This window comes from Myripristis murdjan, chromosome 2 (genome assembly GCF_902150065.1).
Source record: "Myripristis murdjan chromosome 2, fMyrMur1.1, whole genome shotgun sequence".
NCBI lineage: Eukaryota > Metazoa > Chordata > Actinopteri > Holocentriformes > Holocentridae > Myripristis > Myripristis murdjan.
The window spans coordinates 8,266,847-8,289,321 of record NC_043981.1 but is presented as its reverse complement, the minus strand read 5'-3'; the positions used below and the strand labels follow the sequence as shown (position 1 = coordinate 8,289,321).

The window sequence follows — 22,475 nt, the reverse complement described above, 5'->3', positions numbered from 1 at the left end:
AGCCATTTTCAGGCGTTGTACACTGCTTAAGTTTAATATCTAATGCCCAACCGGGCTGATGGAGTGGACACAGGTGTCTGCTGGAAAGGGCAGACCCACAGTGTGTAGAATCATTTGCACAGTCTTGCTTCGATCAATTAAGAAATATCTAGAAAAATTACATCATTTCTTTTCACTGCTTACTTGGGAAAAAATAACATGTTTTTATCTCATATCCCACTGACAGCTGTAATGTCCCGGCAAGCTTTATGACATCTGCAACTCGCTGCAGCCAGGCTTTAAAAAACAAATCATAAGAGTCCCATTTTAGCCACTTAACACCAGCGTCCACTTTAAATTTAGTATTGACTTTAAGTTCCTATTGATTGTAGTCAAAGCGAAGAATGGCCTGGCCCCAGCTTATATTTCAGAGCTGTTATCTCCTCATGTGCAGAGGCTCTTTAGATCAGCAGACAAAATAATTTTGCCTGTTCCAAAGGCTGAACTGAAGACTGAAGGTAATCAAGCCACTGCAGCCAGGGAACAATTTCCTGAAGAAACACCTTCATTTTCGCCCTGTCTGCTTTTAAGAGCCGGCTAAAGACTCACTTTTATAGACTTGCACTCACCTATACTTTGTTTTGTGTTATGACCATTTTGTTTCATTTTACATCCAAATGAGACATGATGTCTTCTGTCCATATCTGCACATTATTTTACCCTGTTTATATATAGGCCATTTCCTTTTATTATTTTAACTGCTAAGTGAGGAAGAAATGTATAAGGTGCAGGGTTGAATGGTATTAAGCTTCTGGGGGTATATTTGCACAATGCACCATGAAAATATCGTTGGAAAAACGACAAACAAACGACAAGTAGAGTAATTTATTGGCTCAAAACACCCTGGTTAAATGATTTTTATTTTTTTATTTATTTATTTATTTTTTTCAAATGGAATGGAAATGGTGTTTAGGTTCAAGCTTTACCTCGTAGTACGTGATATACAAAATAATACACATTAAAAAGTACTAATTGTCTTCTTCGGCGTGAAACAGGAGGAAACGCGCAATCAAACCTCGGCGCAGGGTGACCAATAAACTACAACTCCCATGATGCTCTGGTTTGCTACACGCGCCGAGGAAGTTGAAGCATCTACATACTAGCCAAAAGTAGTTTGTGCAAGAGGAAAAGGTAAGAATAAACGTAGGTTACAGTACAATAACATCATACAGGGACATATTTGTGTCTTGTTGGTGTTGCGTAGCTCTTGTTAGCGCTGTTTCAGACTCGGTTTATCCTGTTGAGGTGAGTTATTGGATCCACGTGGTTTGAGCTGATAGCAGCTTTGCATCCGCAGGCAGGACAGCTCCCATCTGACCGCCACACCGAGCTCTGGCTGCTTCCAGCTTCACACACACACAGGTGAGTCCCACACGAACACACCTCCTGAATGCCTTCCACCTCGGCTCTGAACTCTTAAAATCACTTTGAACACTGTTTCGGTCCTCTGCTAACGTGGCTAAGTTTAAAAACTTTAAAAACTGAGATGTGCTCTGGGGAAAGCATCAGGAGAGCCCCTCAGGTTGAATTAACCTCAAACTCGCTGGTTTAACTTCAAGTATGTGAGAAGAGATCCGTTTTATACTTATACTTAATACTGATAATGCTGTTTTTATATAGAGAGGATGCAGGAAGTGATTCGACAAAATGCATGCTGCGTGGTGGATGAATACACTAAACGCCTCATTAAACTGCAGCATTAATTTATTATTTCTATCCATGTGCCGCCACATGGTTGACACGTGAAGTCACTGAATTAACTTATTTTCAGGTCCATATGAAAGTCATTTTTAAGATTGTTTTGTATATAAATCTGTGATGCTTTGGGGAATGGGATGAGGCAAAAATACCACAATGTACATTAAACGCATTTTAAAGTCAATCTGGACTACAACAGGCATAAAATGGCCTAAAGCAATGTTATATTGATTTGTCTTATAGGAAAATGTTGTAAAACCTGTGAATTGTTTGAACTGGGGTCCTGACATGTGACTCACATGAGTTGAGTGATTCCAATCAAAGCCAGTGAGGAAACTAATTGCAGAACACGCGCACTGTGCAACACTCGTCCCTTTGTATCTTTCAGTGGAGATATGCACAGTGAACCTCTGGTAATCTGTTTAGTTGTGAAATCTTCAGTTTTGCAGCAGTGGGTCTTCAGGTCACTGCAGGAGGTTACGGCTGGACCTCTGACCCCGGTTTGTTTGAGCTGCTGGGGCTTCAGTGCGGTCCCGACTCCTATCAGGATCGGATAGCAGAGTCCTGGCTAAAAAGATTTGTGCTCAAGGAGCTGTTAAGATTGGAGTAAAGTCTTTGGTCATTGTTGGTTAGACTGCAGTGCTGAGAATATTAGTCAGTTAATCATTTCATGGATCAACAGAAAATAAATGTATAATCATCCTGTAAACAGTAATAATATTGTTTTAGTCAGTAAAAATGCCACACATGTGCTTCCATTTTGCATTTCCAGTTTCACCCAGATGTTGAGATTGCCTACTTTGCTCCATACATATCATTGTAAATTAATAATTTGTCTGTGATATAATTTTGTTTTATTTTATTCTGTCTTATGTTATTTATTTATTAATTTGGGCTGCTGGTCAGATTAGAGTCAAAAGACATCACTGGGCTCTTCTGATTTCCTGTAAGAATTTTTCATTATTTTTTTACGCTTCACTGACTAGATGACTAATTTATTAATAAAAAAAAATATTAATTGGTTGCAGCTTTATGGAACAATTTCAAGTGAAATTGGCTTAGCAAGTTTTTTTGAGTCTCTGATGTCTTACCGAGACAGTCTTATTTCAAATGCATTTCAAGGTTTGTGTGTAATTTTTGTAATTTGTGCATTAAAAACACCTTACAGTGTTATTTTAAAAAACAAAAAACAAAAAAAAAAACAGGAAGTTTTTTGCCATAGATGCCTCAGTATGTCTGCTAATATCAGCAAAAGCCAGCTTTTATATTTGGGCTTCTCATGAGTAGTACAAGAGCTTTATTTCGCCATTGTAAATAAATGGAAGTGTTAAGAAAACTCAAAGAAAACACAGCTTTGCTTCAGGGATGAAATCTCGACCGGGTCATTGTCTTTGGGAGGCGAAATAAAGCGCAGCAAGCCAGATTGCAGAGACAATTGCCCTGCCAGGCCGAGGCTGTGGCAGGTAGTTTATATCAACCTGATAATGGCTTTGTTGTTCCATGCAAATGAGAGCCTGTTTTTAGGTGCCGGTGATTTGGCCATGCCCGGTGACCAAGCCAATTAATTGCTGACCAGTGTTTTTGTTCCACTTGATTGCCACCTTGTTAGTGCGGTGTTACAAAATAATTGAAGACCCCCGGCCTCAGAAAAGGTCAACAGTTCTTCACAAGCAAGCAAATTCCTTTTGTCATAGGTCAACTTTTACATGCAATTAAATGGCTACTTTATGAATGGGTAAAGGCAGATGAAAGCATTGCCTATTAAGTCTGTGTAATGGCCACGGAGCTCTGAACGGGATTGGCTGTCTAATCGGCCTATCACTTGACTACAGTTGCCATGGCGGAGCGGGTGCTGGTGATCGGCAGTGGTGGGCGGGAACACGCGCTGGCCTGGAAGCTGGCCCAGTCACCGCAAATACAGCAGGTCCTGGTGGCGCCGGGTAATGCAGGCACGGCAAACTGCGGCAAGATCAGCAACTCTGGTAAATGCACACAGACAAATACACACCCAGTAAGGCTCTTCTGTACATTTGAGTTTGAGTAAAACCAAAATCACATGAAGAAGAAGTTGTGTGAATTGTTCAAACTGCCTTTATTTCAAAACTTACTCCCTGGACTTACTCATTATAATCAGGTTTTTTTTTTTTTTTTTGTCAGGCCCTATAATATCTTTAAAATGGCTTTAATTCAGTTATACAAATATTAATTTATTAGGTCTTATTTCAACATTTACATTTTTTGTTAAAATTACTCAAACGTGAGATAGAGCATTTATAATATCACAAACCCCAAAATCACCCTATCGTAATCGTTGCACTTATGTTTCAGAATATGTGTGTAAATCTTAACTTTGCACTGGACCAAATATATAGTTCTTCCTTTTATATTGACCTGAAAAGCGTATCTGAATAAGAAAACAATGATTTGGCCAAAAATCAGTCTTGTGTGTTTTTTAATTGTTGTTAAAACGTCCTAAAAAATCTGACCTTTCATCACCTCCCTTCTATTGTCATGACCTTGAATAATTGGTAATACTGAAAAAGAAGTTTGTGACAGTTTATTTTCTCAGAGTCTAAAGAAATGTTGATGACAACGTTCATGTTGCCTGCAGCAGCAGTTCTCAACCTGAGGTCCTTGAGGGGGTTTCCAGGGGGTCCCAAGAAAAACAGGGAACATTTTAATTTCACTGTTTGGTTCACTGACTAGAGGTTAGCCCACTGAGAGAGTGTATAAGAATGACTGCTCTATTCATAGGTTTCACACTCTTCACTGCTAATCTGCCAGCCTACAGTATAGACAGTGATGGAACATCTAAATCTTATAAGATGTTGATCATAGCCTGATGTGTATCAATTTGGGGGTCCTTGACACCAAAAAAGTTGAGATCCACCGGCCTAGAGGATGAAGTGTGTTAATTTTGGTGACCTCATGACCTTCTGTCTAGCGCCACAAGCTGGTGAAATATAATCTCGCACATTAATGTCTCAAAAACTATTTTAACTTTGCCATGAAATTTGGTTTCAGCATTAATCTTGGCTAGATGATGATACATGTCTACTCTGGTGACCTCATGACCTTCCCTCTAGTGTCACCAGCAAGCCCAGCGGGGCGTCTGCATTAGAAATGATTCACTCGTGATTCAAGTAGATGCTGAACTCTCATGCTCTGTGTCCGTCTCCCTCTCTTCACCCAGAGGTGTCGGTGAGTAACCACAGCATCTTGGCTCAGTTCTGTAAGGATCATAATGTTGGGCTGGTTGTGGTCGGGCCTGAAGTACCGCTGGCGGCAGGTGAGTGACTTCTTTGCTCCTCAGTGTTTCAGGCAGGTTTTGTAATGTCAAATGATTGGCAGTTCTTGTTTTGCTTCCTTCACATTTTTGGGTGTCTGTCCTTTTCCCTTCTTGCTCTTTCCCAGGCATTGTGGATGACCTGACAGCAGCAGGGGTGCCGTGTTTCGGTCCTACCGCCAAGGCGGCTCAGCTGGAGGCCAGCAAGAGTTTCTCCAAGGCCTTCATGGAGCGCCACGGCATCCCCACGGCCCGCTGGGGCTCCTTCACCGACCCACAGGAGGCCTGCAGCTACATCCGCACGTCAGTAAAGGAGTGTAGCTTTGAAGAGTGTTGGGTTACAGTTTTTTGTGCATTAGCGCCAAGAATTTTCATGATTGATGATCTGAAACAAGACATGCAAGGAAAGTTTAATCCAGTCGCACAGTTTTCAGATTATGTTGTCAACTGAAAAAATCTGATCTACTGGAGAATGCAATTTAATCTTTCCATGTAGACTGTAACTAATAAAAAAACTGCATATACAGTGCATGTAAAGCTGAGGAGGGAACAGTTGCTTGACTTCAGGGTTCTCACTAGCCATGGAAGTCACGAAAGTCCCAAAAATTTGATTCCAGGTGCAACAAGTCATGAAATTAAGTTTTCTGAACCATTAAATATAAGGGAGTTTGTAACTTGTTTTCCAACAGAGCATGAAATCGTCACTATGCTTACTTCTCAGGTGGTTTCAGAAAATGTATGTAGATGTCTTATATATTTTGACACTGTTAATAAAATGGTAAGTGAAAACATAAATGTGATCGAAAGCTCTAAGCTGATGTAAATAATCTCATATGTTCAGTTTAAGTCAGTGTATTTGTTCATGTAAACTCACTTTGGGAGCAGATTAGTTGCTCTGTTGTGACAGACTTTATCCATATGGGTCCTAAGCTTGTTCCCAGATAATGGTGCGCTACACAAATGTTAAATGATCCACAAATAAACACATTTCATGCATTATGGCCTTGGCCGTCCACCAACCTCAGAATTCTCAGCAACGTGGCATCTGCCGCAGACGTGTTCTCACAGAAAAGCAGAATAATGTGGACTCACACTGAATATCTATGAGGGACTGACCTTTGCCATCCGTCGTCGTGTGTCTCCAGGGCCGAGTTTCCAGCGCTGGTGGTGAAGGCCAGCGGCCTGGCGGCAGGGAAGGGAGTGATTGTGGCCCGAGACCAGGATGAGGCCTGTCAGGCAGTGATGGACATCATGAAGGTACTGGACCATCAGACACTTGGGACGCTTGATACTCGATGCTGCACGACATTAACAGGACAGGAAAGAGTCTGTTTTGAACATCATCATAGAAGAGCTAGTCTGAGGGGAGAGATTCTAGCTTAGAGTTAGATATTTTGTCAAAAGAAACCGAGGGTTACGTTTTTAAGGTTAATGATTTTCGAGTACTAAATGTTTTTGGCTGTGGGGATGGTGCGTTTATAATTTACTATCATGCCAGACGAGACAAGACCTCAAGTTTGTCGTTACACCAGTTACGTTTGAATCTCCGACACAGATATCATTGTTAAACTATGGAGTTGAGCGTTTATGCCTGTTTTTTATAATTACTCGTGATGCCGTATCTACTGCCTTACAGAGCGCAGAATTTCCTCTGTCCATCAAGCCGTTTCCTCCTCTTTATGTTGTTGGCAAATGATCATGGTGTAAGTGGGATAATGAGTCGGGATTATCCCTTAGCACATTACATGATGAACGTTAATAGCATTAATGTACACAAATTACATCAATATACATTAATACATGAAAAAAACACAATACACAAAATATCCATGTATGGGTGATGTTTTAAAAAAAAAAAGAAAAGGGAGTTATGCAAATTATATGAAGCAGAAGACAAATATTGAAACCGAGCAGTGTTACACCTCCTGCTGTTCAGTGGTCATGTGTGTGCCAGTAGACGCCTCTGCATATTCGTTTTGAAGGATGATTTATTTTTTTTAAGTGTTTATTTATTGCTCAAAAAATTAGCAATTACCACATTTTCAATCCTTTTCATATTCATCATCATATCTTTTTCAATATCCTTCTGCATGAAAACACTCCCACCCAAAATGCAACATAGGTTAACTGTTAGCATCTTCAAATCTGTAGATGCAGCACAAAAAAAGTGTGTGTGTCCTGAATTGGAATGGGTGTCTTGTTTTGTTTTTGAAGCCCATTCCCACCACATGGGAAAAAAGGCACTGCTTTTCTCACAATTATGGCTCAGAATTATTATTATTTTTATTTTTTTGTATTCCAGCAGTACATTTACATCTCAGAATCCTGACCCTCAGTCTCACGGCTGTTACTTCATAAAGCAGAACTCAATTGTATTTTTGTAACTGTTGTGACTTTAGTGCATATCTCAGAGTTCTGTTTTCCTCCCAGTTGTGACTTAATGAGGCAGAATTGTGAGTTTATTCCTTGGAGTTGTGACACTGCTTTCACAATTGTTTTTCTGTAACAGTTATGACTTAGTGAATTATTCATAAACCACAATTATGAGAAGAAAACTCACAACTCTGAGTTATTAAGTCATAATTGTAGAGGAGGAAAACTCTTTTGTGGTATTCCCCCTCCCCCCAAGAAACAGCTACCCAGTTAAAGTGATGAAGGTGCATATAATTTAACTTCCGCCCTCGGCCATGAGGAACATCCATCATGTGCTGATGTCTTCACTTAAACTTTTTGGGAAGATTAATTCAAATGCTGCATAATATCTTGATTTTTGGTGCAAGTACTGTTGCATAATTGCACAGGATTTAAAAAAAAAAAAATGAAACTATAACTTATTCAGTGAATACCTCAGATCTAAGTCCTTGCTGTACAAATAATCAGTCCAGTCAAAGCTTATTTAAAGAGAAAAATCACACCAGAAACAAAACAATGACAGATCCAAAAGGAGACTTGACTCAACTTACTCAATAAAATGTAATGAATATGACATGTTGCAGCGTTAAGATTAAGATGAATTATTGCACAATGAAATTATACATTTGGCGTCTGGAAACAGTGATATTGGGCTCTAAATAAACCTGAACTTGAACTTGGAACTTGCTGACCAAGCAGTTCCACTGGAACATTAAGGGTATAAATGCCTTGCTCAAGGGCACTTTCCCCAATGTTGTTTAGCAAGAGAGAACATTTGTGACTCATTTCCACAACAAACTTTTTCCCATCCAATTCCATGCATTCAGATCAGTGACATTTTAACCACTCCGCTCTTCCACAAATGTCATTATTTGTTGGCAGGGGTATAAGGATGGATAACTTAAATTAAATTCTGAGAAGTTTTATTTCCTAGCCAGCATTTTTTTTAATGGTGGTGTGCAATTTTTAAATTGCGGGGTCTCATTTTGAAGTGAAACACTTTTTCCAGAAAATAAATAATACCCTGCAAAACGACCTTCAAATAGTGTCTGTCCCTCTTCTTGCTTAGATTGGCTGCTTTTAGAGACTGCAGCCTCCAGCAGCCAGACCCTCTGCTTTTCAAACCTGGTTGAGGCCCAGAAGCTGCTTTTTACAAGAAAATACATCTTGCCACGAGTGTGACTATGCAGGGAATTTTAGGGAGATAATTTAGCCTTCTGCTGTGCAGCAAGTTGTTGAGCGCCTGTTTGAAGGTTAACCTGTATTTTGAACACACTCTGTCGCAGGACAAAGCCTTTGGAAGTGCAGGCGAGACGGTCGTGGTTGAGGAGCTGCTTGAAGGAGAAGAAGTGTCTGTGAGTGCATCACGTTCACCAAATCCTAGCATCACACCAGTCCCATACTCTCACGACTCGCCCAAGCACCATCCAGGTGGAGCTGATGACATGTTTGTCCTCCTGTAGTGTCTGTGTTTCAGCGACGGCTCCTCTGTGTCGCCGATGCCGCCGGCGCAGGATCACAAACGGCTGCAGGACGGCGACGTGGGGCCCAACACGGGCGGTATGGGAGCATACTGCCCCACACCTCAGGTGGGTTTGTCACTGATGCACAATCAAGCTTTGTTCAAGCACACTGAAATGTATTTTAAATTCTAGTGAAGATCCCAGGCTTTCCAGAGACACCAAATATGTCTTGCTGCATTACAGGGAAATGTGTGTAAAATGATGCACAAGACATGTAGATACTGTCTGTTTGATTTAATACTGCAGCTCTAAAACAATGGCTTCTGGGGTTTGAATATTTCACTCAGTGTAAGTGTGATGTAGCGTCAGTGAAGCGCGGCAACCAGCAGATCCAGAATATGCATGTGCTGTTGTTGCACAAACACAATTTTGAAGGAACTTAAGGGGAAAATCAGACTTGAACCACGTTGGTGCTACGAGCAAATGAGATGGTATTAAAGGTGGTGTTGAAGTTAGAGCACACATGCTTTCAGCTAGAAACTCAGATCCACTTGTCATATGCCAAGGTGTTTTTGTGGAACTGCAGATAGAGGTACATCAGGGACATCATGCATGATTTCTGAGCCTCTGCTGGCCAGTATTTAGGTGAAACTTGGAGCTCACGGTCACTGTTACTGTGTCTCCAGGTGAGTCAGGAGCTGCTGCAGCAGATCCGAGAGTCGGTCCTGCAGAAGACCGTGGACGGCATGAAGGCAGAGGGAGCCCCCTATGTCGGCAAGTTCACTCGTTTAAAGCTTTACGTTCGGCTGCACCCTCAGAATACCCTAATGAGACCTTTTTAGCTCCGGTCCATCCGTGCAGTGAGTTTTTACAATAATGTCAAATGTAACTCCCTGACTTTTCCATGAAAGGGTTCAAAAAAATTTGAATTTCTATGACCTCTACAACATATCAGGACTTTTTTTTTTTTTTTTTACCCTGTAACACAATTTTAAACACAGTTCAGGTTCACAGATTCTATTTAAATTTATTATCCTGTTTTATTCTGTTGGGAATATAAACATAACCTGAAGACAGCAGGAAATAAATATAACATTACATTTCAATATTTTATTTTATTTTTATTTATTTATTTGGCTAACAAAATTCGTATCCCATGAGGGCAGCTGTAGACAAATGAAATGCAGCCTGTCTCTTGTCTCTTACTTTATTTCTCCTCTTTTCCAGGCGTGCTGTATGCAGGACTCATGTTGACCAAGCAGGGGCCAAAGGTCCTCGAATTCAACTGTCGCTTTGGAGACCCAGAGTGTCAGGTGTGTGTGCCGTGCCCGTGAATAAGCACAGGCATATTCGGGAGTTCATAATACACCTAATTTGCATTTCCTCAGCCAGTGCCTGTCGCAAACAAACAAAACCGCAGTCCTCCCCTCTGATTCGGTGCTGCTTCCTCTCAGGTGCTGCTGCCCCTGCTCAAGAGCGACCTGCATGAAGTGCTGTTGAACACCCTGAACGGGACGCTGGCCTCCAACCCCCCCGTGTGGCACCAGGACAGCTCTGCAGTCACGGTGGTCATGGCCAGCGCCGGCTACCCCGGCTCCTACCAGAAAGGAGTGCCGATCACAGGTCAGCCCGTCTGCCCAGATGTGATGTGCTGAAACACAGAGAGAGTAGGCGGGAAAGTGATTCCAGTTTTTGCAGACAAGATCGAACAAACACCTCTCCAAACACACATCAAGCTGTTAAACCTTGACTCGAGGACAGTCACGGCTCTTGTCTGAGTGGAGCTGTAAAATTGTTGAAACATAAGTTTGTCGGTGCTCGCCCACTGTTCCTGGTGACTGGAGATGTTTAACACACATTATTCTACATGGACAGGAACCAGTGGCTTCTTCTAGATAATTGCTTTTTTGGCTGTAAATAAGCAAGATAGGATAATTCTCAGCCAATTTTGAAACCAGTAGGAGCAAGTCCAAGATTTGGTCATCTTTTTCTGAACATTACAAACCCTGATTTTTAATATTAATTCATGCCAATTTACATAATAAAGTGCCTCCATAACCATGCAGAGATTTGGAAAATGGGAATGAAACGAGCTTTATAGCCCTATTCACAAGGGATTTCTAATAATTGTGAAGTTCATCTGTGATTTTAATCCCATGCGAATCCGCCATGTCTAATTTCCAAATTGAAAATTCCAGTGCAAATAATGTCCCCTAATTTTGGTGAAGACATAATGTTAATCCTGTGCCAATCAAACTCATGGTAATTTCGGTGGTAATTTGTTTTTGGGAGATAACGTCTTTTTCTTGTCTTTTCTTTTTTTTGGTTTTAAATTATAAAGTGACAAAGTGAGTATTTTTAGGTTGTTTTTTTTTTTTTTTCAGTCATGTATGATTGCTTTGGACAGCACAGAGGTTGTGGAGGTGATGCATTAAAGGCACAATAGCTGATTTGGACTCTGTCTCTCTGCTGCTCCTCAGCTTTGCCCCAGGTGCAGGAGATGAACCTGCAGGTGTTCCATGCCGGGACAGCCCTGAAGGACGGGGCCGTGGTGTCCAGCGGCGGGCGGGTCCTCACCGTCACTGCGGTCAGGCCGTCCTTCGAGGCGGCCCTGCAGGCGGCCAATCAGGGCGTGGCGGCCGTCGGCTTCCCGGGAGCTGTGTACCGCCGCGACATCGGCCATCGGGCCATCGCCCACCTGAACCAACGCAGGTGTGTGTGAACATGGGACAGGGGTGATCACACACCCAAAATGACACACTTACACATTCCTTACATTTTTGTAGTTTGTTCTGTTAAGGTTAAAACTCTCATGCAGCTGTGTAATAATGGCACTTGAAACATAAAGGCAATGACCAACTGTGTGTGCTGTATTGCTGTAGTTTTGTTTGCCATGTAGAATTTTCTAAATAAACACGACTTGGATATACCTGTGACTTAATATTTGTTTTTATTCCTAATTTAACTGGAAAATACATTCAAGTGTATAGATGAGTGGTGGAGAATTCATATTTTTGTTGATGAAACTTACTTTATATTACAACCATCCCCAGTACTTAAACCTTTCTTGAGACATAAACTGAAGTTGGACATTAAAACCTCCCAGGAATAATGGTGTCAGCCGTTCAGTAAAGAGTGGCACTGACAACCCTGTGTGCACTGTGTCTCTGGCAGAGGTCTGACCTATAAGGACAGTGGAGTGGACATTGCTGCCGGTAACAAGCTGGTCGACATGATCAAGCCTCTGGCCAAGGCAACTTCCCGCGCCGGTAACTTCACTTTCTCACACACACAGAACAACGGCTGTGCAACAGCGTCAAATAATAATATTCAGTGAAGTCCGAGATATTACCTGATGACTGCTTTACAAATGCTTAAATGCTTTAAGTGCAAGAAAATGTTGTAATATGTAGGATTTGCCCAGTTGTAAGAGTCTCCAGTGACTTGAAGGCCAGAATTTGAAGCTGTGTAAAACCTTTTGTCAGCAGGAAACAAATTGCAGTCTCTTACAATTTGGCAACTGGAGTCGTACCTGTTGAGATCTGGGTTTATTTTTCTTTGAGATAAATGTAGCAGCGAAAGAAAGAAAGAAAGAAAAAGCAGTCAAACTCAGATGAATGGGTAAAGCAGTGCCATTACTGTAATTGGTGTTTTCTCTCCAGGGTGTAATGCAGAGCTGGGGGGTTTTGCTGGGCTCTTTGACCTGAAGGCGGCAGGCTTCAGCGACCCCGTCCTGGTGTCCGGGACAGACGGAGTTGGGACCAAGCTCAAGGTCAGCTCTCATCCACGCTTGAGGCAGGAAAATATGCGGGATACGCTCGATGTTTATCACTGTTTTACCGAGTCCCTTGTCCCGCAGATCGCCCAGGCATGCGGGCAGCACGGCGGCCTGGGTCAGGACCTGGTGGCCATGTGTGTGAACGACGTGCTGGCCCAGGGGGCCGAGCCGCTCTTCTTCCTCGACTACTTCTCCTGCGGCAGCCTGGACGTGGATGTGGCCGCGTCGGTGGTCGGCGGCATTGCCAAGGCCTGTCAGATGGCCGGCTGTGCTCTACTGGGTGAGACAGCTTCTGTTCCAAAGTGGCATCTATCCATTTATGTCAGAAGTTATGACCTAATGTCCATCATTCACTAGCTCTAAACTATGTAATTTTTAGAAATTTGGCACCCAAGGACTTAAATTGCTCACTGAGCTTCACAAAGTACCATCAGTTGATTCAATTTTGTGCTACTAAGTGCTAATTTTGTAAGTGTCCCATTTGTCAAATAATGGTTGTTTCATTTTGGAATCAAACTCTACTTTTGTTCCTTCTATTTTCTGACCATTTTGACTTGAGCCTGTGCTCTCCTCACCACTAATAGCTTGTAATGATGGCAGTCCAGTAATTTCAGCTTTTTCCACTTACGCCCTCATTGTAAATCACTCAGGATAAGAGTGTCAGCTAAATGCCTAAAATGTAAATATCTATGCATGTACACAGACAGGTGACAAGTTAAAGGTAAAACCTGAAAACAAAAAAGAGTGGAGAACCACAGTGGAGAGGTCTCTTCCAGGATGACGCCCCTCATCCACAGGGCATGAGAGCTCACTGAATGGTTTGATGGGGATGAAAAGGATGTAAATCATAACACTGTGGCCTTCACACTCACCATCACAAGCCAGCTGAACACCAGTGGAAGATTTTGGAAACACCAAATGCAGGAATATCTTTTGGATGAAGGGTGCTTCATCCTTCCAGAGAGTTCCAGAGACTTGGATCAGCACCAAAGGAGCACTGAAGCTCTTCTGGAGGATCGTGGTTGCCCAGCACCTCACTAGACACTTGTTACTGTTGGTTCTGTCTGTGTGCAGGCGGTGAGACGGCCGAGATGCCAGGCGTCTACGCTCCCGGGGAGTACGACCTGGCCGGGTTCTGCGTCGGGGCCGTGGAACGAGGAGCCCTGCTGCCCAGGCTGCACGACATCGCCGAGGGGGACCTGCTGATAGGGGTGGCCTCCTCCGGGGTCCACAGCAACGGCTTCAGTCTGGTCCGCAAAGTCCTGGAGCGGGCCGGCCTCACCTACAGCTCCCCCGCTCCCTTTGGCAGCTCAGGACAGACCGTCGGTAAGCAGCGAGCGCTCCTTCGTCTCTAAACGGCATCAAGAAAGTGAGATAGATACATTTCAAGAGACGATAGTGGACCAAGGATGGTCTGATTTTCAAAATAGTTTATTTATAAGAATATTCTTGGCAATATTTGTTGTTCTCACTGTATTGTTTAAGCTATGTACATTTCGCATTTTCAGCAAAACATCATTCAACTTAATATCATTGTCAAATTAATTTTGCCACCCTGGTATAATTACCCTAAACTAAGATCAGTGGCAGCCTCTGTCTCAGGCCAGAGGTTGTTGTCAGATTTCCCTTTAACCTTGTCACTTCCTGTCACAAAGAGCATCTTGAAAAGGTTTTCTTTTTGGCTTTGAGGAGGATAAACCTTTTGGAAAGTGATTTTTTTTCACTCTATTTTTCACTCCTCTTCTGTCTGTCAAGCTTTAACCATTTGTACTAGAACAGCAGCGCCCCCTTTCTTCCTTGTGTTGTAAAACAAGACAGATTGTCCACAGAATCCCAAAGCCCTGTGATGGTGATCATTGCTCTGTCAGAATGTATGGAGTAATGATTTACTGACGCTGAAAGGCCACACACATACAGGGTCTCACTGCAGACCCACCACTATATTCACCTGAACACCATCGATTTTCCAGTAAATCTGTTCCAAGGTAGAACTTGTTTCACTGTTTCACACACGCCGTTTGACTGTGTCTCTGCTTTCAGGGGAGCTTCTGCTCACTCCGACTAAGATCTACAGTCGTTTGCTGCTGCCAATCCTGCGCAGCGGAGCTGTCAAAGCCTACGCTCACATCACAGGAGGCGGGCTTTTGGAGAACATCCCTCGGGTGCTGCCCCAGGAGCTGGCAGTAGATTTAGGTGAGAGGAAAACACACACACACACACTTGATCTTCATCTGCTGCAAAAACCAGTGAAAATGTTTTGCAACAACCTAGAAAAATGTTACGCATGTAAAACAAGGCTTGAATTTGCATTTTGGAAATTAATAGCTTGTTTGTGATGAGTTCCCTGGTGTGAGCAGAATTGAAAAATGAGTCGCTGCCCGAGGAAGAGTGTATCTGCTCAAAAATATGAATTCCACATGCTTTGTGAAGCCATGTTTACCACTCTGCGACCTTTGTGCACATTTAAATCTGGCTCTTAGCTTGAATAAATAGTTTGCTTTTTGCATTCAAGGTTGCGGCCCTCTTATTTTTCTAGTCTTTTCTCTGCCTTTGGGCGACTTTGCCTTCCTCCATGTTGCTTTTGACAGAGAAGACTGATGTCCTGTGTGCTTATAATTCAGCTGTGTGTTTCTCTCCTGTTAATATGTACACTTGGTGTCTGCACGTGCCAGATGCCTCCCGCTGGAGCATCCCCCCTGTGTTTTCCTGGCTGCAGAAGGAGGGGGGGCTAAGTGAGGAGGAGATGGCCCGCACCTTCAACTGTGGTCTGGGGGCGGTGCTGGTGGTCGCCCCCCCCGACGCTCAGAGGGTGCTGCGCCAACTCCAGGCCGACGAACAAGCTTGGGTCGTGGGTTCCCTGGCCCACAAGCAGCCTGGTAACTTCCCAAACTGCTCATCTCGGACATTTTGCAAACATGGGATTAATTAAGAACTGATGAAGGGAGAAGATTTGTTCAATGTCTGTGTGTGTTAATGCAGGGGCAGAGCCTGTGGCGGTCCGCAACCTGAAGCACAGCCTGTGTGCCGGCTCCACCCCAGGTACAGAGACGGGGGTCCAGCAGAACGGTGGTTGCCATGGTGACAGCAGCACGCCGCGCAGGAGGACCAAAGTAGCTGTTCTCATCTCTGGAACAGGTCTGCTTTCCATTTAGCTTTTAGCGGCGTTTAAAAGCAGTGTGTCATTTCACTGACAACACTTCATATTAGGGCTGAAAGGATTAGTTACTTAATCACTGAGTTTTAGTTGGATTTACAGAAAAATTATAAGTTTGATAATTGTCTTAGTCTTAATCAAGTAAAAATGCCAAACATTTGTTGACTGTAGCATCACTAAGATGTTAAGATTTGCTTACTTTTCTCTGTTCATATCCTTTAGTATGTAGTACATTAGATAAAGGGATGTTTTTGTTCTGTGTTTTGTTCTTAGTCTATGGCATTAAAAAAAAAAACTTTCATTGAAAACTTCAACTTTTTCAGCTACAGCAGATTTGATATTTGTGACCAGGAGAAATTTGCAGTTCAAATGTTTGTACTTATGCAGTCTGTTTTTTGTTTTTTTCCTCGTGTCCCAGGCACCAACCTGCAGGCTCTGATAGAGCAGGCCAAGCGCCCGTCCAGCTCAGCCGAAATTGTGGTGGTCATCTCCAACCGGCCGGGGGTGCAGGGCCTGAAAAGAGCCTCTCTGGCTGGCATTCAGACACGGGTACAGTGAGAAAACACACCACCATTCATAACCGTCAAGTCTCTTTGGATAAGAACCTAAATGCCAACAACACAACGCTAACACAACTTCTGTTTATGTCCCATCACAAACAGGTGGTGGACCACAAACTATACGGCAGCAGAGCGGAGTTCGATGGGACGATTGACCGGGTGCTGGAGGAATTTGGGGTGGAGCTGGTGTGTCTGGCCGGGTTCATGAGGATCCTCACGGGAACGTTTGTCAAGAAATGGAGCGGTATGGCAGCACTGCACACTTTGCTCGCGCTCACTTTTTGCTGTATACATTCCACATAAAATACTTTGCCTGAAAGCATCTGTGGCAATTTCAGTGTAATCCTTTCTTTGAGATGTTTCAAAAGATGTTTGTGTCTTTGCCACAGGGAAGCTGCTGAACATCCACCCATCCCTGCTGCCCTCCTTCAAAGGGGTGAACGCCCAGAAGCAGGCTCTGCAGGCGGGGGCCCGGGTCAGCGGCTGCACCGTCCACTTTGTGGCTGTGAGTACTCAGAGAGGAGCAGGGATCAAAGCAACCCTCTGGCTTTCCAATTCCATTTCACTTTTTTTTTTATTAAAAAGGTACACTTAGAGCTAACTCCCTCTACATGCTGATGTTTTAGCATTTCCAACCACATCTGCAAATCAGTTTGTCATTTCCTCTGAACTCAGTTGCTTGTTTGCTGCATGTTCAGGAGGAGGTTGATGCCGGGGCCATCATCGTGCAGGAGGCGGTGCCCGTGCTCGTCAGCGACACGGAGGAGAGCCTGTGCGACCGGATCCGCCAGGCCGAGCACCGCGCCTTCCCAGCAGCCCTGGAGCTGGTGGCCAGCGGCGCCGTTAAGCTCGGCGAGGACGGCCGCATCACGTGGAAGGCCGACACACAGAGCTAAAAAACAAGAAACAAAACATTTCTTCTCTGCATCACTGCCCTTTAAACTCTTTGTACTGGTGACACAATGTAAAAAATACGCTTACTATTCTCACAGGGATTGATATTGACCTTTTCTAGTTCCACTGCCTGAAACTGAACTTTTCCAATCCAGTTGAGTCATGTAATTCTTAATGTCTTCACTGTAGAACCATAACCATATCAAGTTATCAATCAAGTTATCATCGTATCAATCGAGCTTGTGTTTTCCTTGACTGTGAGTCCTGCATTCCATTTATATCTGCACTGGAATTAACCTTTATGTTGGAAAAAAAAAGGCATGACCTGTGTGATGTCTATTTTGAAATGCTGCACTAGACTGAGTACGTCTTATTAGAGTAACTATGAATTTTCTGTAATGTTTGCATAACTGAAATTAATGTGTGTTTCATTATTAAACCTGCCTCCTTGAATGGAAATACTAGTTTTGTAGCATTTTTGCGTCATTAGTCAAGATAAGACATTGAAGAAGACCAAAAAAAAAAAAAAAAAGTGTCCCACCTGAGCTTAATCCTGTTGGCTGTCCATCTAATTCTGCGTCCTGTGGAAACGCAGGACGGAGAGGCGCTCGTTCCCCGCTCTCCTGGACAAGCATGAGACTCCCTTCAGGCCAAAGTCCGCCAGGAGACTGATGATCTCCTCTGGGAAGATGGAAGAAAAAAGTCAAACTTGTTACAAACCTGACTCAGATAACATTTGGTCATCAGATATGGCGTTCTGCTACATTAACACAGTACCAGCCAAAAGTTTGAACATCATATGGATTAGTACAATAACTGAACAGGGTGATTCAGTGTATTTAACTGTGTCCCAACCCTACCTATGCACAACTGATGCTCTCAAACACATGAAGTGAAAACCATTCCAGGCAACTACCTCACTGTGTAAAGCGGTCATCAAAGCAAAAGGTGGCTGCTTTGAAATATCTAAAATATCAAGCATTCTGGAGAGAGGAAGCCCACCTGGGTCGTTCTCGGCGATGGTGATGAGGTAGAACAGGCCTCCGGTGGACAGCAGCTGTGAGACGACAGGGAGGAAGCGGTCCGTCACCTCGCGGCCTCGCCTCCCACCTGCCCACGCTGCCTCGATGCCTCTGCTGCCGACCTGAGAGAGAGGTGAAGAGTGACTGAGCGAACCCTCACCGTGGCCTTTTATCACCCCGCTGGAAAAAAAAAAAAAAAAAAAAAAAAACACACACTGAAGCTGAGTGTCAAGTCACCTCTTCTGAGGGTGTGACGACGTAGGGAGGGTTGAAGAGAAGAACGTCGACTTTTCCACACAAGCGGGGCAGGAGACACTCCACCTGCAGAGAGGAACATCCAGCCAATCAGTTCACTTCTAGTCATCACATGCACGTTTGAATGTCAAATATCAGGTGCACCAGTCTCACCAGGTCTGTGATGACGGGTTGCAAGGAAACACTGTTGCAGGAGGCCGTCTGAGCTGTGCACCGTGCGGCTGCAGGATTCACATCAGTGCACCTGAAGGAAACCAGTACATCACAAAAATTAAAAATCTTAAACACCACACCAAATGCATTTCTCTTGTAAAATGTTACAACTACTGACAAATGCCTATCATAAGCTCCCTAACCCTATTAATGGATTTTCTGTCAGCAACTCAGCAATAATCGACTATTTCAGTTCAAGTTACAAAGGAAAGCTGGTGTGCTGCGTTCAGGGTCTGCTCTGTGTGCCCTCACTGCCACTTCCTCACCAGCTGACGACAATGTGGCACTCACAGGTGAAAAGCCGAGCGGCCAATCAGTGATGCCAGGAAGGCCGACACCACTCCCGAGCCGCTGCCCACCTCCACGCACACTGCCGGCCTGGAAAAAGACACAACACGCCCCAAATTCACCAACATGCTCCTCCATGCCCTGATTTACACATGCAGGAGAATGCAGGGTGCATGAATCTCACCGGAGCTGCTGCAGCCTGTCGGCGTCCTGCTCCAGAGCATCGATTAAGAGGAACGAGTCCTCCGCGGGCTCGTACACGTCCTGGAAGTCGCCCCGTCCGGCGTGGGAGTAGATCGGCGTGGGATGCCCCGCAGACATCCCGCACGTGTTCCCGGCTCCGCTTTCCCTCAGCCACGGCACTGCAGTCAGCTTCCCCCCCTGAAATTAAACATTTACGCTTTCGACAGCCTAGTCGCTGGATTATTTTATAAATACTTGATGTATTTTATGAATAAACGCTGCAAATCAACTCGCAGGAGCACGCCGACCTGCCTCACTGCACTCTAGCATGGCTTACTTCCGTGTATACGTTCGCGTCATGCTGACGTCATGTAACTCTTTCAGTCATTGGATAGAAAACTATCTTTTCTACTACTTTTTTGTAGGAATTTTCATATTTATCAATGTAAATGGTCGAAAGAAAACCCCAACGTGGTATTGCAATTGCATTTGTGTTTTAATTTACTGCAGAGTTTTAGAAATAAAAAAAATAAAAATAAAAAAATAAGAAGAAAAACTTGAAAGGAAGGCTGGTTTACTGTTTGTTTTTCTTGGGGGCACCTTGGACACAATTAAATATATATTTTTGTTTGTTGGTTTGTTTGTGCAAATTTTTATATTTGTAAACTGAAACAGTCTAAGGAAATCCCCAGTGTTGTATTGCACTTGCATAACTATTGTAAATCAACACAGAATGTTAGAAATGGAAAGACTTTTATATTGTTTTCGTTTGTTTTGTAAAAAAGCAATGGGCATCTCCTTAGTTCAGATAATCAAATACATCTGCTGCCCCTGCTGTCGTCCTCTGCCACAGAGCTGAAATCAGTCCAGTGATCAGGCTGGGACAGGTTGACTGTAGCTCACTGAGATGGACAGGTGTCTCATAAATCTAAGGTTGCTGGTTCAGGCCCCAATACTGTGCAGGTTTTCTGTTACTGTTACTGTGAACTGATGTAAAAATTAAAATTAGATCATGAGTTAATGCCATCCAGACTGAGGAATAGCTCAGCTTGTGTGTGAGGTTCCTTGTTCAAGTCTCAGGTGGAGCAAAGCTTCCTTTGTTATTGTTGTTGGCAGCAGTGTGAAGCCATGGAGAAATAAGATAGTGAAGAGCTGTATGTCCTGACTGAGGAGTAGCTCACAGAGATAAACACCTGTCACATAAAGCTGTGGGACCCTGACAGCCTGGGTTTGAAACCCTGATGGACTGGAAGTGTTACTGCTACAAAATCAGCATGCAATGTCTTTAACTAGCCTGGTAGACACACAGGAGCCTGCAGGAAATTACACACGAAAAGAAATAAAACAGAGTATGCATTTACATGAAATGCATCAGACTGGCTACTACAAGCAGATGCAAAGATGCCCAAGATGGATTGCAATCAATCAATCAATCAATCAATCAATCAACCAACCAACCAACCAATCAACCAATCACATGGAGGCAAACATAGTTGGCCCAACACTGTAAAGAGTTGGGTGTGAGAAGTCTTCAGTAGTCTACCACTACTTCTGTTATTAATGGAAGTAATGTGGCTACTATTCATGTTAGTGTATTAGCAACTATTAGTGCTATTATATGTGGTTAATATAGTTACTAAACTACTGTAATATATGCGACTAATATAACTAACCAAACTAACTTACTTCCAACATTTTTAAAACTTGACACAACTTCACTCTTCAGTAAAACCTCAGATGGATGGGACGTTCTCCTTCATAACCCCCTGCTTCCAAGGCTCCCGAGAGGCGGGGGGGGACACGGCCCCCCCCCTTACCCACCGCAGCGGGTTCAGTTTTTGTTTGCTCCAGTTACTGACGGTGGAGAGGGGATTCGAACCAGCCGCTGGATCGTCCACTGACGTCGTTGGGGGGAACGACCCCATCACACCACCAGGTCCCCTTCGCACTCGGAGCACTTCTCTGGGTGCTTTTCAACCTCTCTTTGGAGAGTCTCTTGTCAAAAGGCACTGACTTTGACTCGGGCTCAAACCCACAACCCCTAAAACACCAGGAGAGCTGCTTATCTCTCTGAGCTACCAAGTCAGAGGAACTCTGCTGGCCTCTCAGAGCTTTTCAACTTTCACTTCAACTGCTGGCTTTGAAAAATTTGTGCATTAAATGAGTCTTGAACCCACGACCTCTAAACCTCCAAATAGTGGCCTAACATGCTGAGCCACTGTGTCTGTGAGCAGCAAGCTGCTTCTGAGAGCTTTTCAGTCTTCATTTGGTAAACTAACATTAAATTTAACACTTGACTGAGGCTTGAACCAACAACCTCCCATCACCTGAACACCCAGCAAACACTGTGAGCCACTGGACTGGACAACTTGATGACGTTTCAGAGAACTTTTCACTCTTCATTTGGATTGTTGGCTTTAAAAAATGAGCTTTGGTCAGGCTTGACCCCGCACAGCCTAAATCTCCATGCAGCTGCTCTATACTACACGCCACCAGGTCTGTCAGTGTAGGGGCTCTTCTCCTCAGAGGGTTTCAATCTTTACTTGATATTTTGGCTTTCAAAAATCACAGGGTTCATCAGGCTTGAACCAACAACCTGAAAAGCTTGATGCTCTCATCTAACACTGTGAGCCACTTGGTGAGATGGAGTGTGGACACTTTCCACAGGTTTTCAGTCTTCACGTGCTATACTGGGATTCAAAACTACCTCTTGCACTGAGGCTTGAACCCACAACCTCCAAACATCTGAAGGGGGCACCTAACACTGTGAGCCACTGGATCAGTGAGCCTGAACCTGCTGCTGAGAACTGTTCACTCTTCACTTGGATTGTTGGCTTTTAAAAAAAAAAAAGAAAGAAAGAAAGCTTCACTCAGGCTTGAACCCACAACCGTCAAATTACCATGTGGTTGCTCAGTACTACATACCACTGGGTCTTTCTGTTTTGGGATGCTTCTTCTTAGAAGTTTTCAATCAGGCCTTCCTGGAACAGGGCACCTTTGGTTGCCAAACGAGAGAAAACATTCACAAACAGTTAAAACAGTTAAAAAAGAGGCACTGTGTTTGCTTTGCATTAATGTCAAAATACTGGACATCCAGAAAATAGGTAATAAACAGGAGAAAATTGGTTCCAAAATATTACCATGCAGTATTTTTTTTCGGTTACACCTCCAGTCCCAATTTGGCCCATTTTACAACAGTCAGAAATCTCACCTGACCCTTCGTATGTTCC

The 22,475-nt window shown here is 43.6% G+C and overlaps 2 protein-coding genes across 3 annotated transcripts; one reads left to right on the top strand and one right to left on the bottom strand.

The window, feature by feature from the left end:
- The first annotated feature begins 1,031 nt into the window (after window positions 1–1,031).
- Window positions 1,032–17,743, top strand: gart (phosphoribosylglycinamide formyltransferase). 2 transcript variants are annotated; one of them, XM_030070240.1, is made up of 23 exons: window positions 1,032–1,170; window positions 1,337–1,395; window positions 3,566–3,719; window positions 4,931–5,026; window positions 5,152–5,326; window positions 6,169–6,280; window positions 8,722–8,790; window positions 8,899–9,024; window positions 9,585–9,672; window positions 10,126–10,211; window positions 10,353–10,521; window positions 11,379–11,610; window positions 12,073–12,167; window positions 12,561–12,670; window positions 12,758–12,956; window positions 13,751–14,002; window positions 14,717–14,869; window positions 15,349–15,552; window positions 15,656–15,811; window positions 16,249–16,379; window positions 16,493–16,634; window positions 16,780–16,895; window positions 17,089–17,743. In XM_030070240.1, the coding sequence occupies exons 3-23, from the start codon at window positions 3,575–3,577 to the stop codon at window positions 17,284–17,286; spliced, it is 3,054 nt and encodes a 1,017-aa protein (XP_029926100.1). In that variant the 5' UTR covers window positions 1,032–1,170; window positions 1,337–1,395; window positions 3,566–3,574; the 3' UTR covers window positions 17,287–17,743. The 2 variants fall into 2 exon arrangements, with proteins under 2 accessions (XP_029926100.1, XP_029926091.1); XM_030070231.1 differs by having other exon boundaries at window positions 1,337–1,401; window positions 3,570–3,719.
- hemk2 (HemK methyltransferase 2, ETF1 glutamine and histone H4 lysine) lies at window positions 16,921–19,607 on the bottom strand. Its single transcript, XM_030070302.1, has 7 exons — window positions 19,247–19,607; window positions 19,066–19,152; window positions 18,715–18,805; window positions 18,544–18,627; window positions 18,287–18,428; window positions 17,826–17,965; window positions 16,921–17,282 (listed from the first exon to the last, which is right to left on the bottom strand). Exons 1-6 carry the CDS (start codon window positions 19,381–19,383, stop codon window positions 17,853–17,855), a joined length of 654 nt encoding a protein of 217 aa, XP_029926162.1. The 5' UTR covers window positions 19,384–19,607; the 3' UTR covers window positions 16,921–17,282; window positions 17,826–17,852.
- Window positions 19,608–22,475: the final 2,868 nt, after the last annotated feature.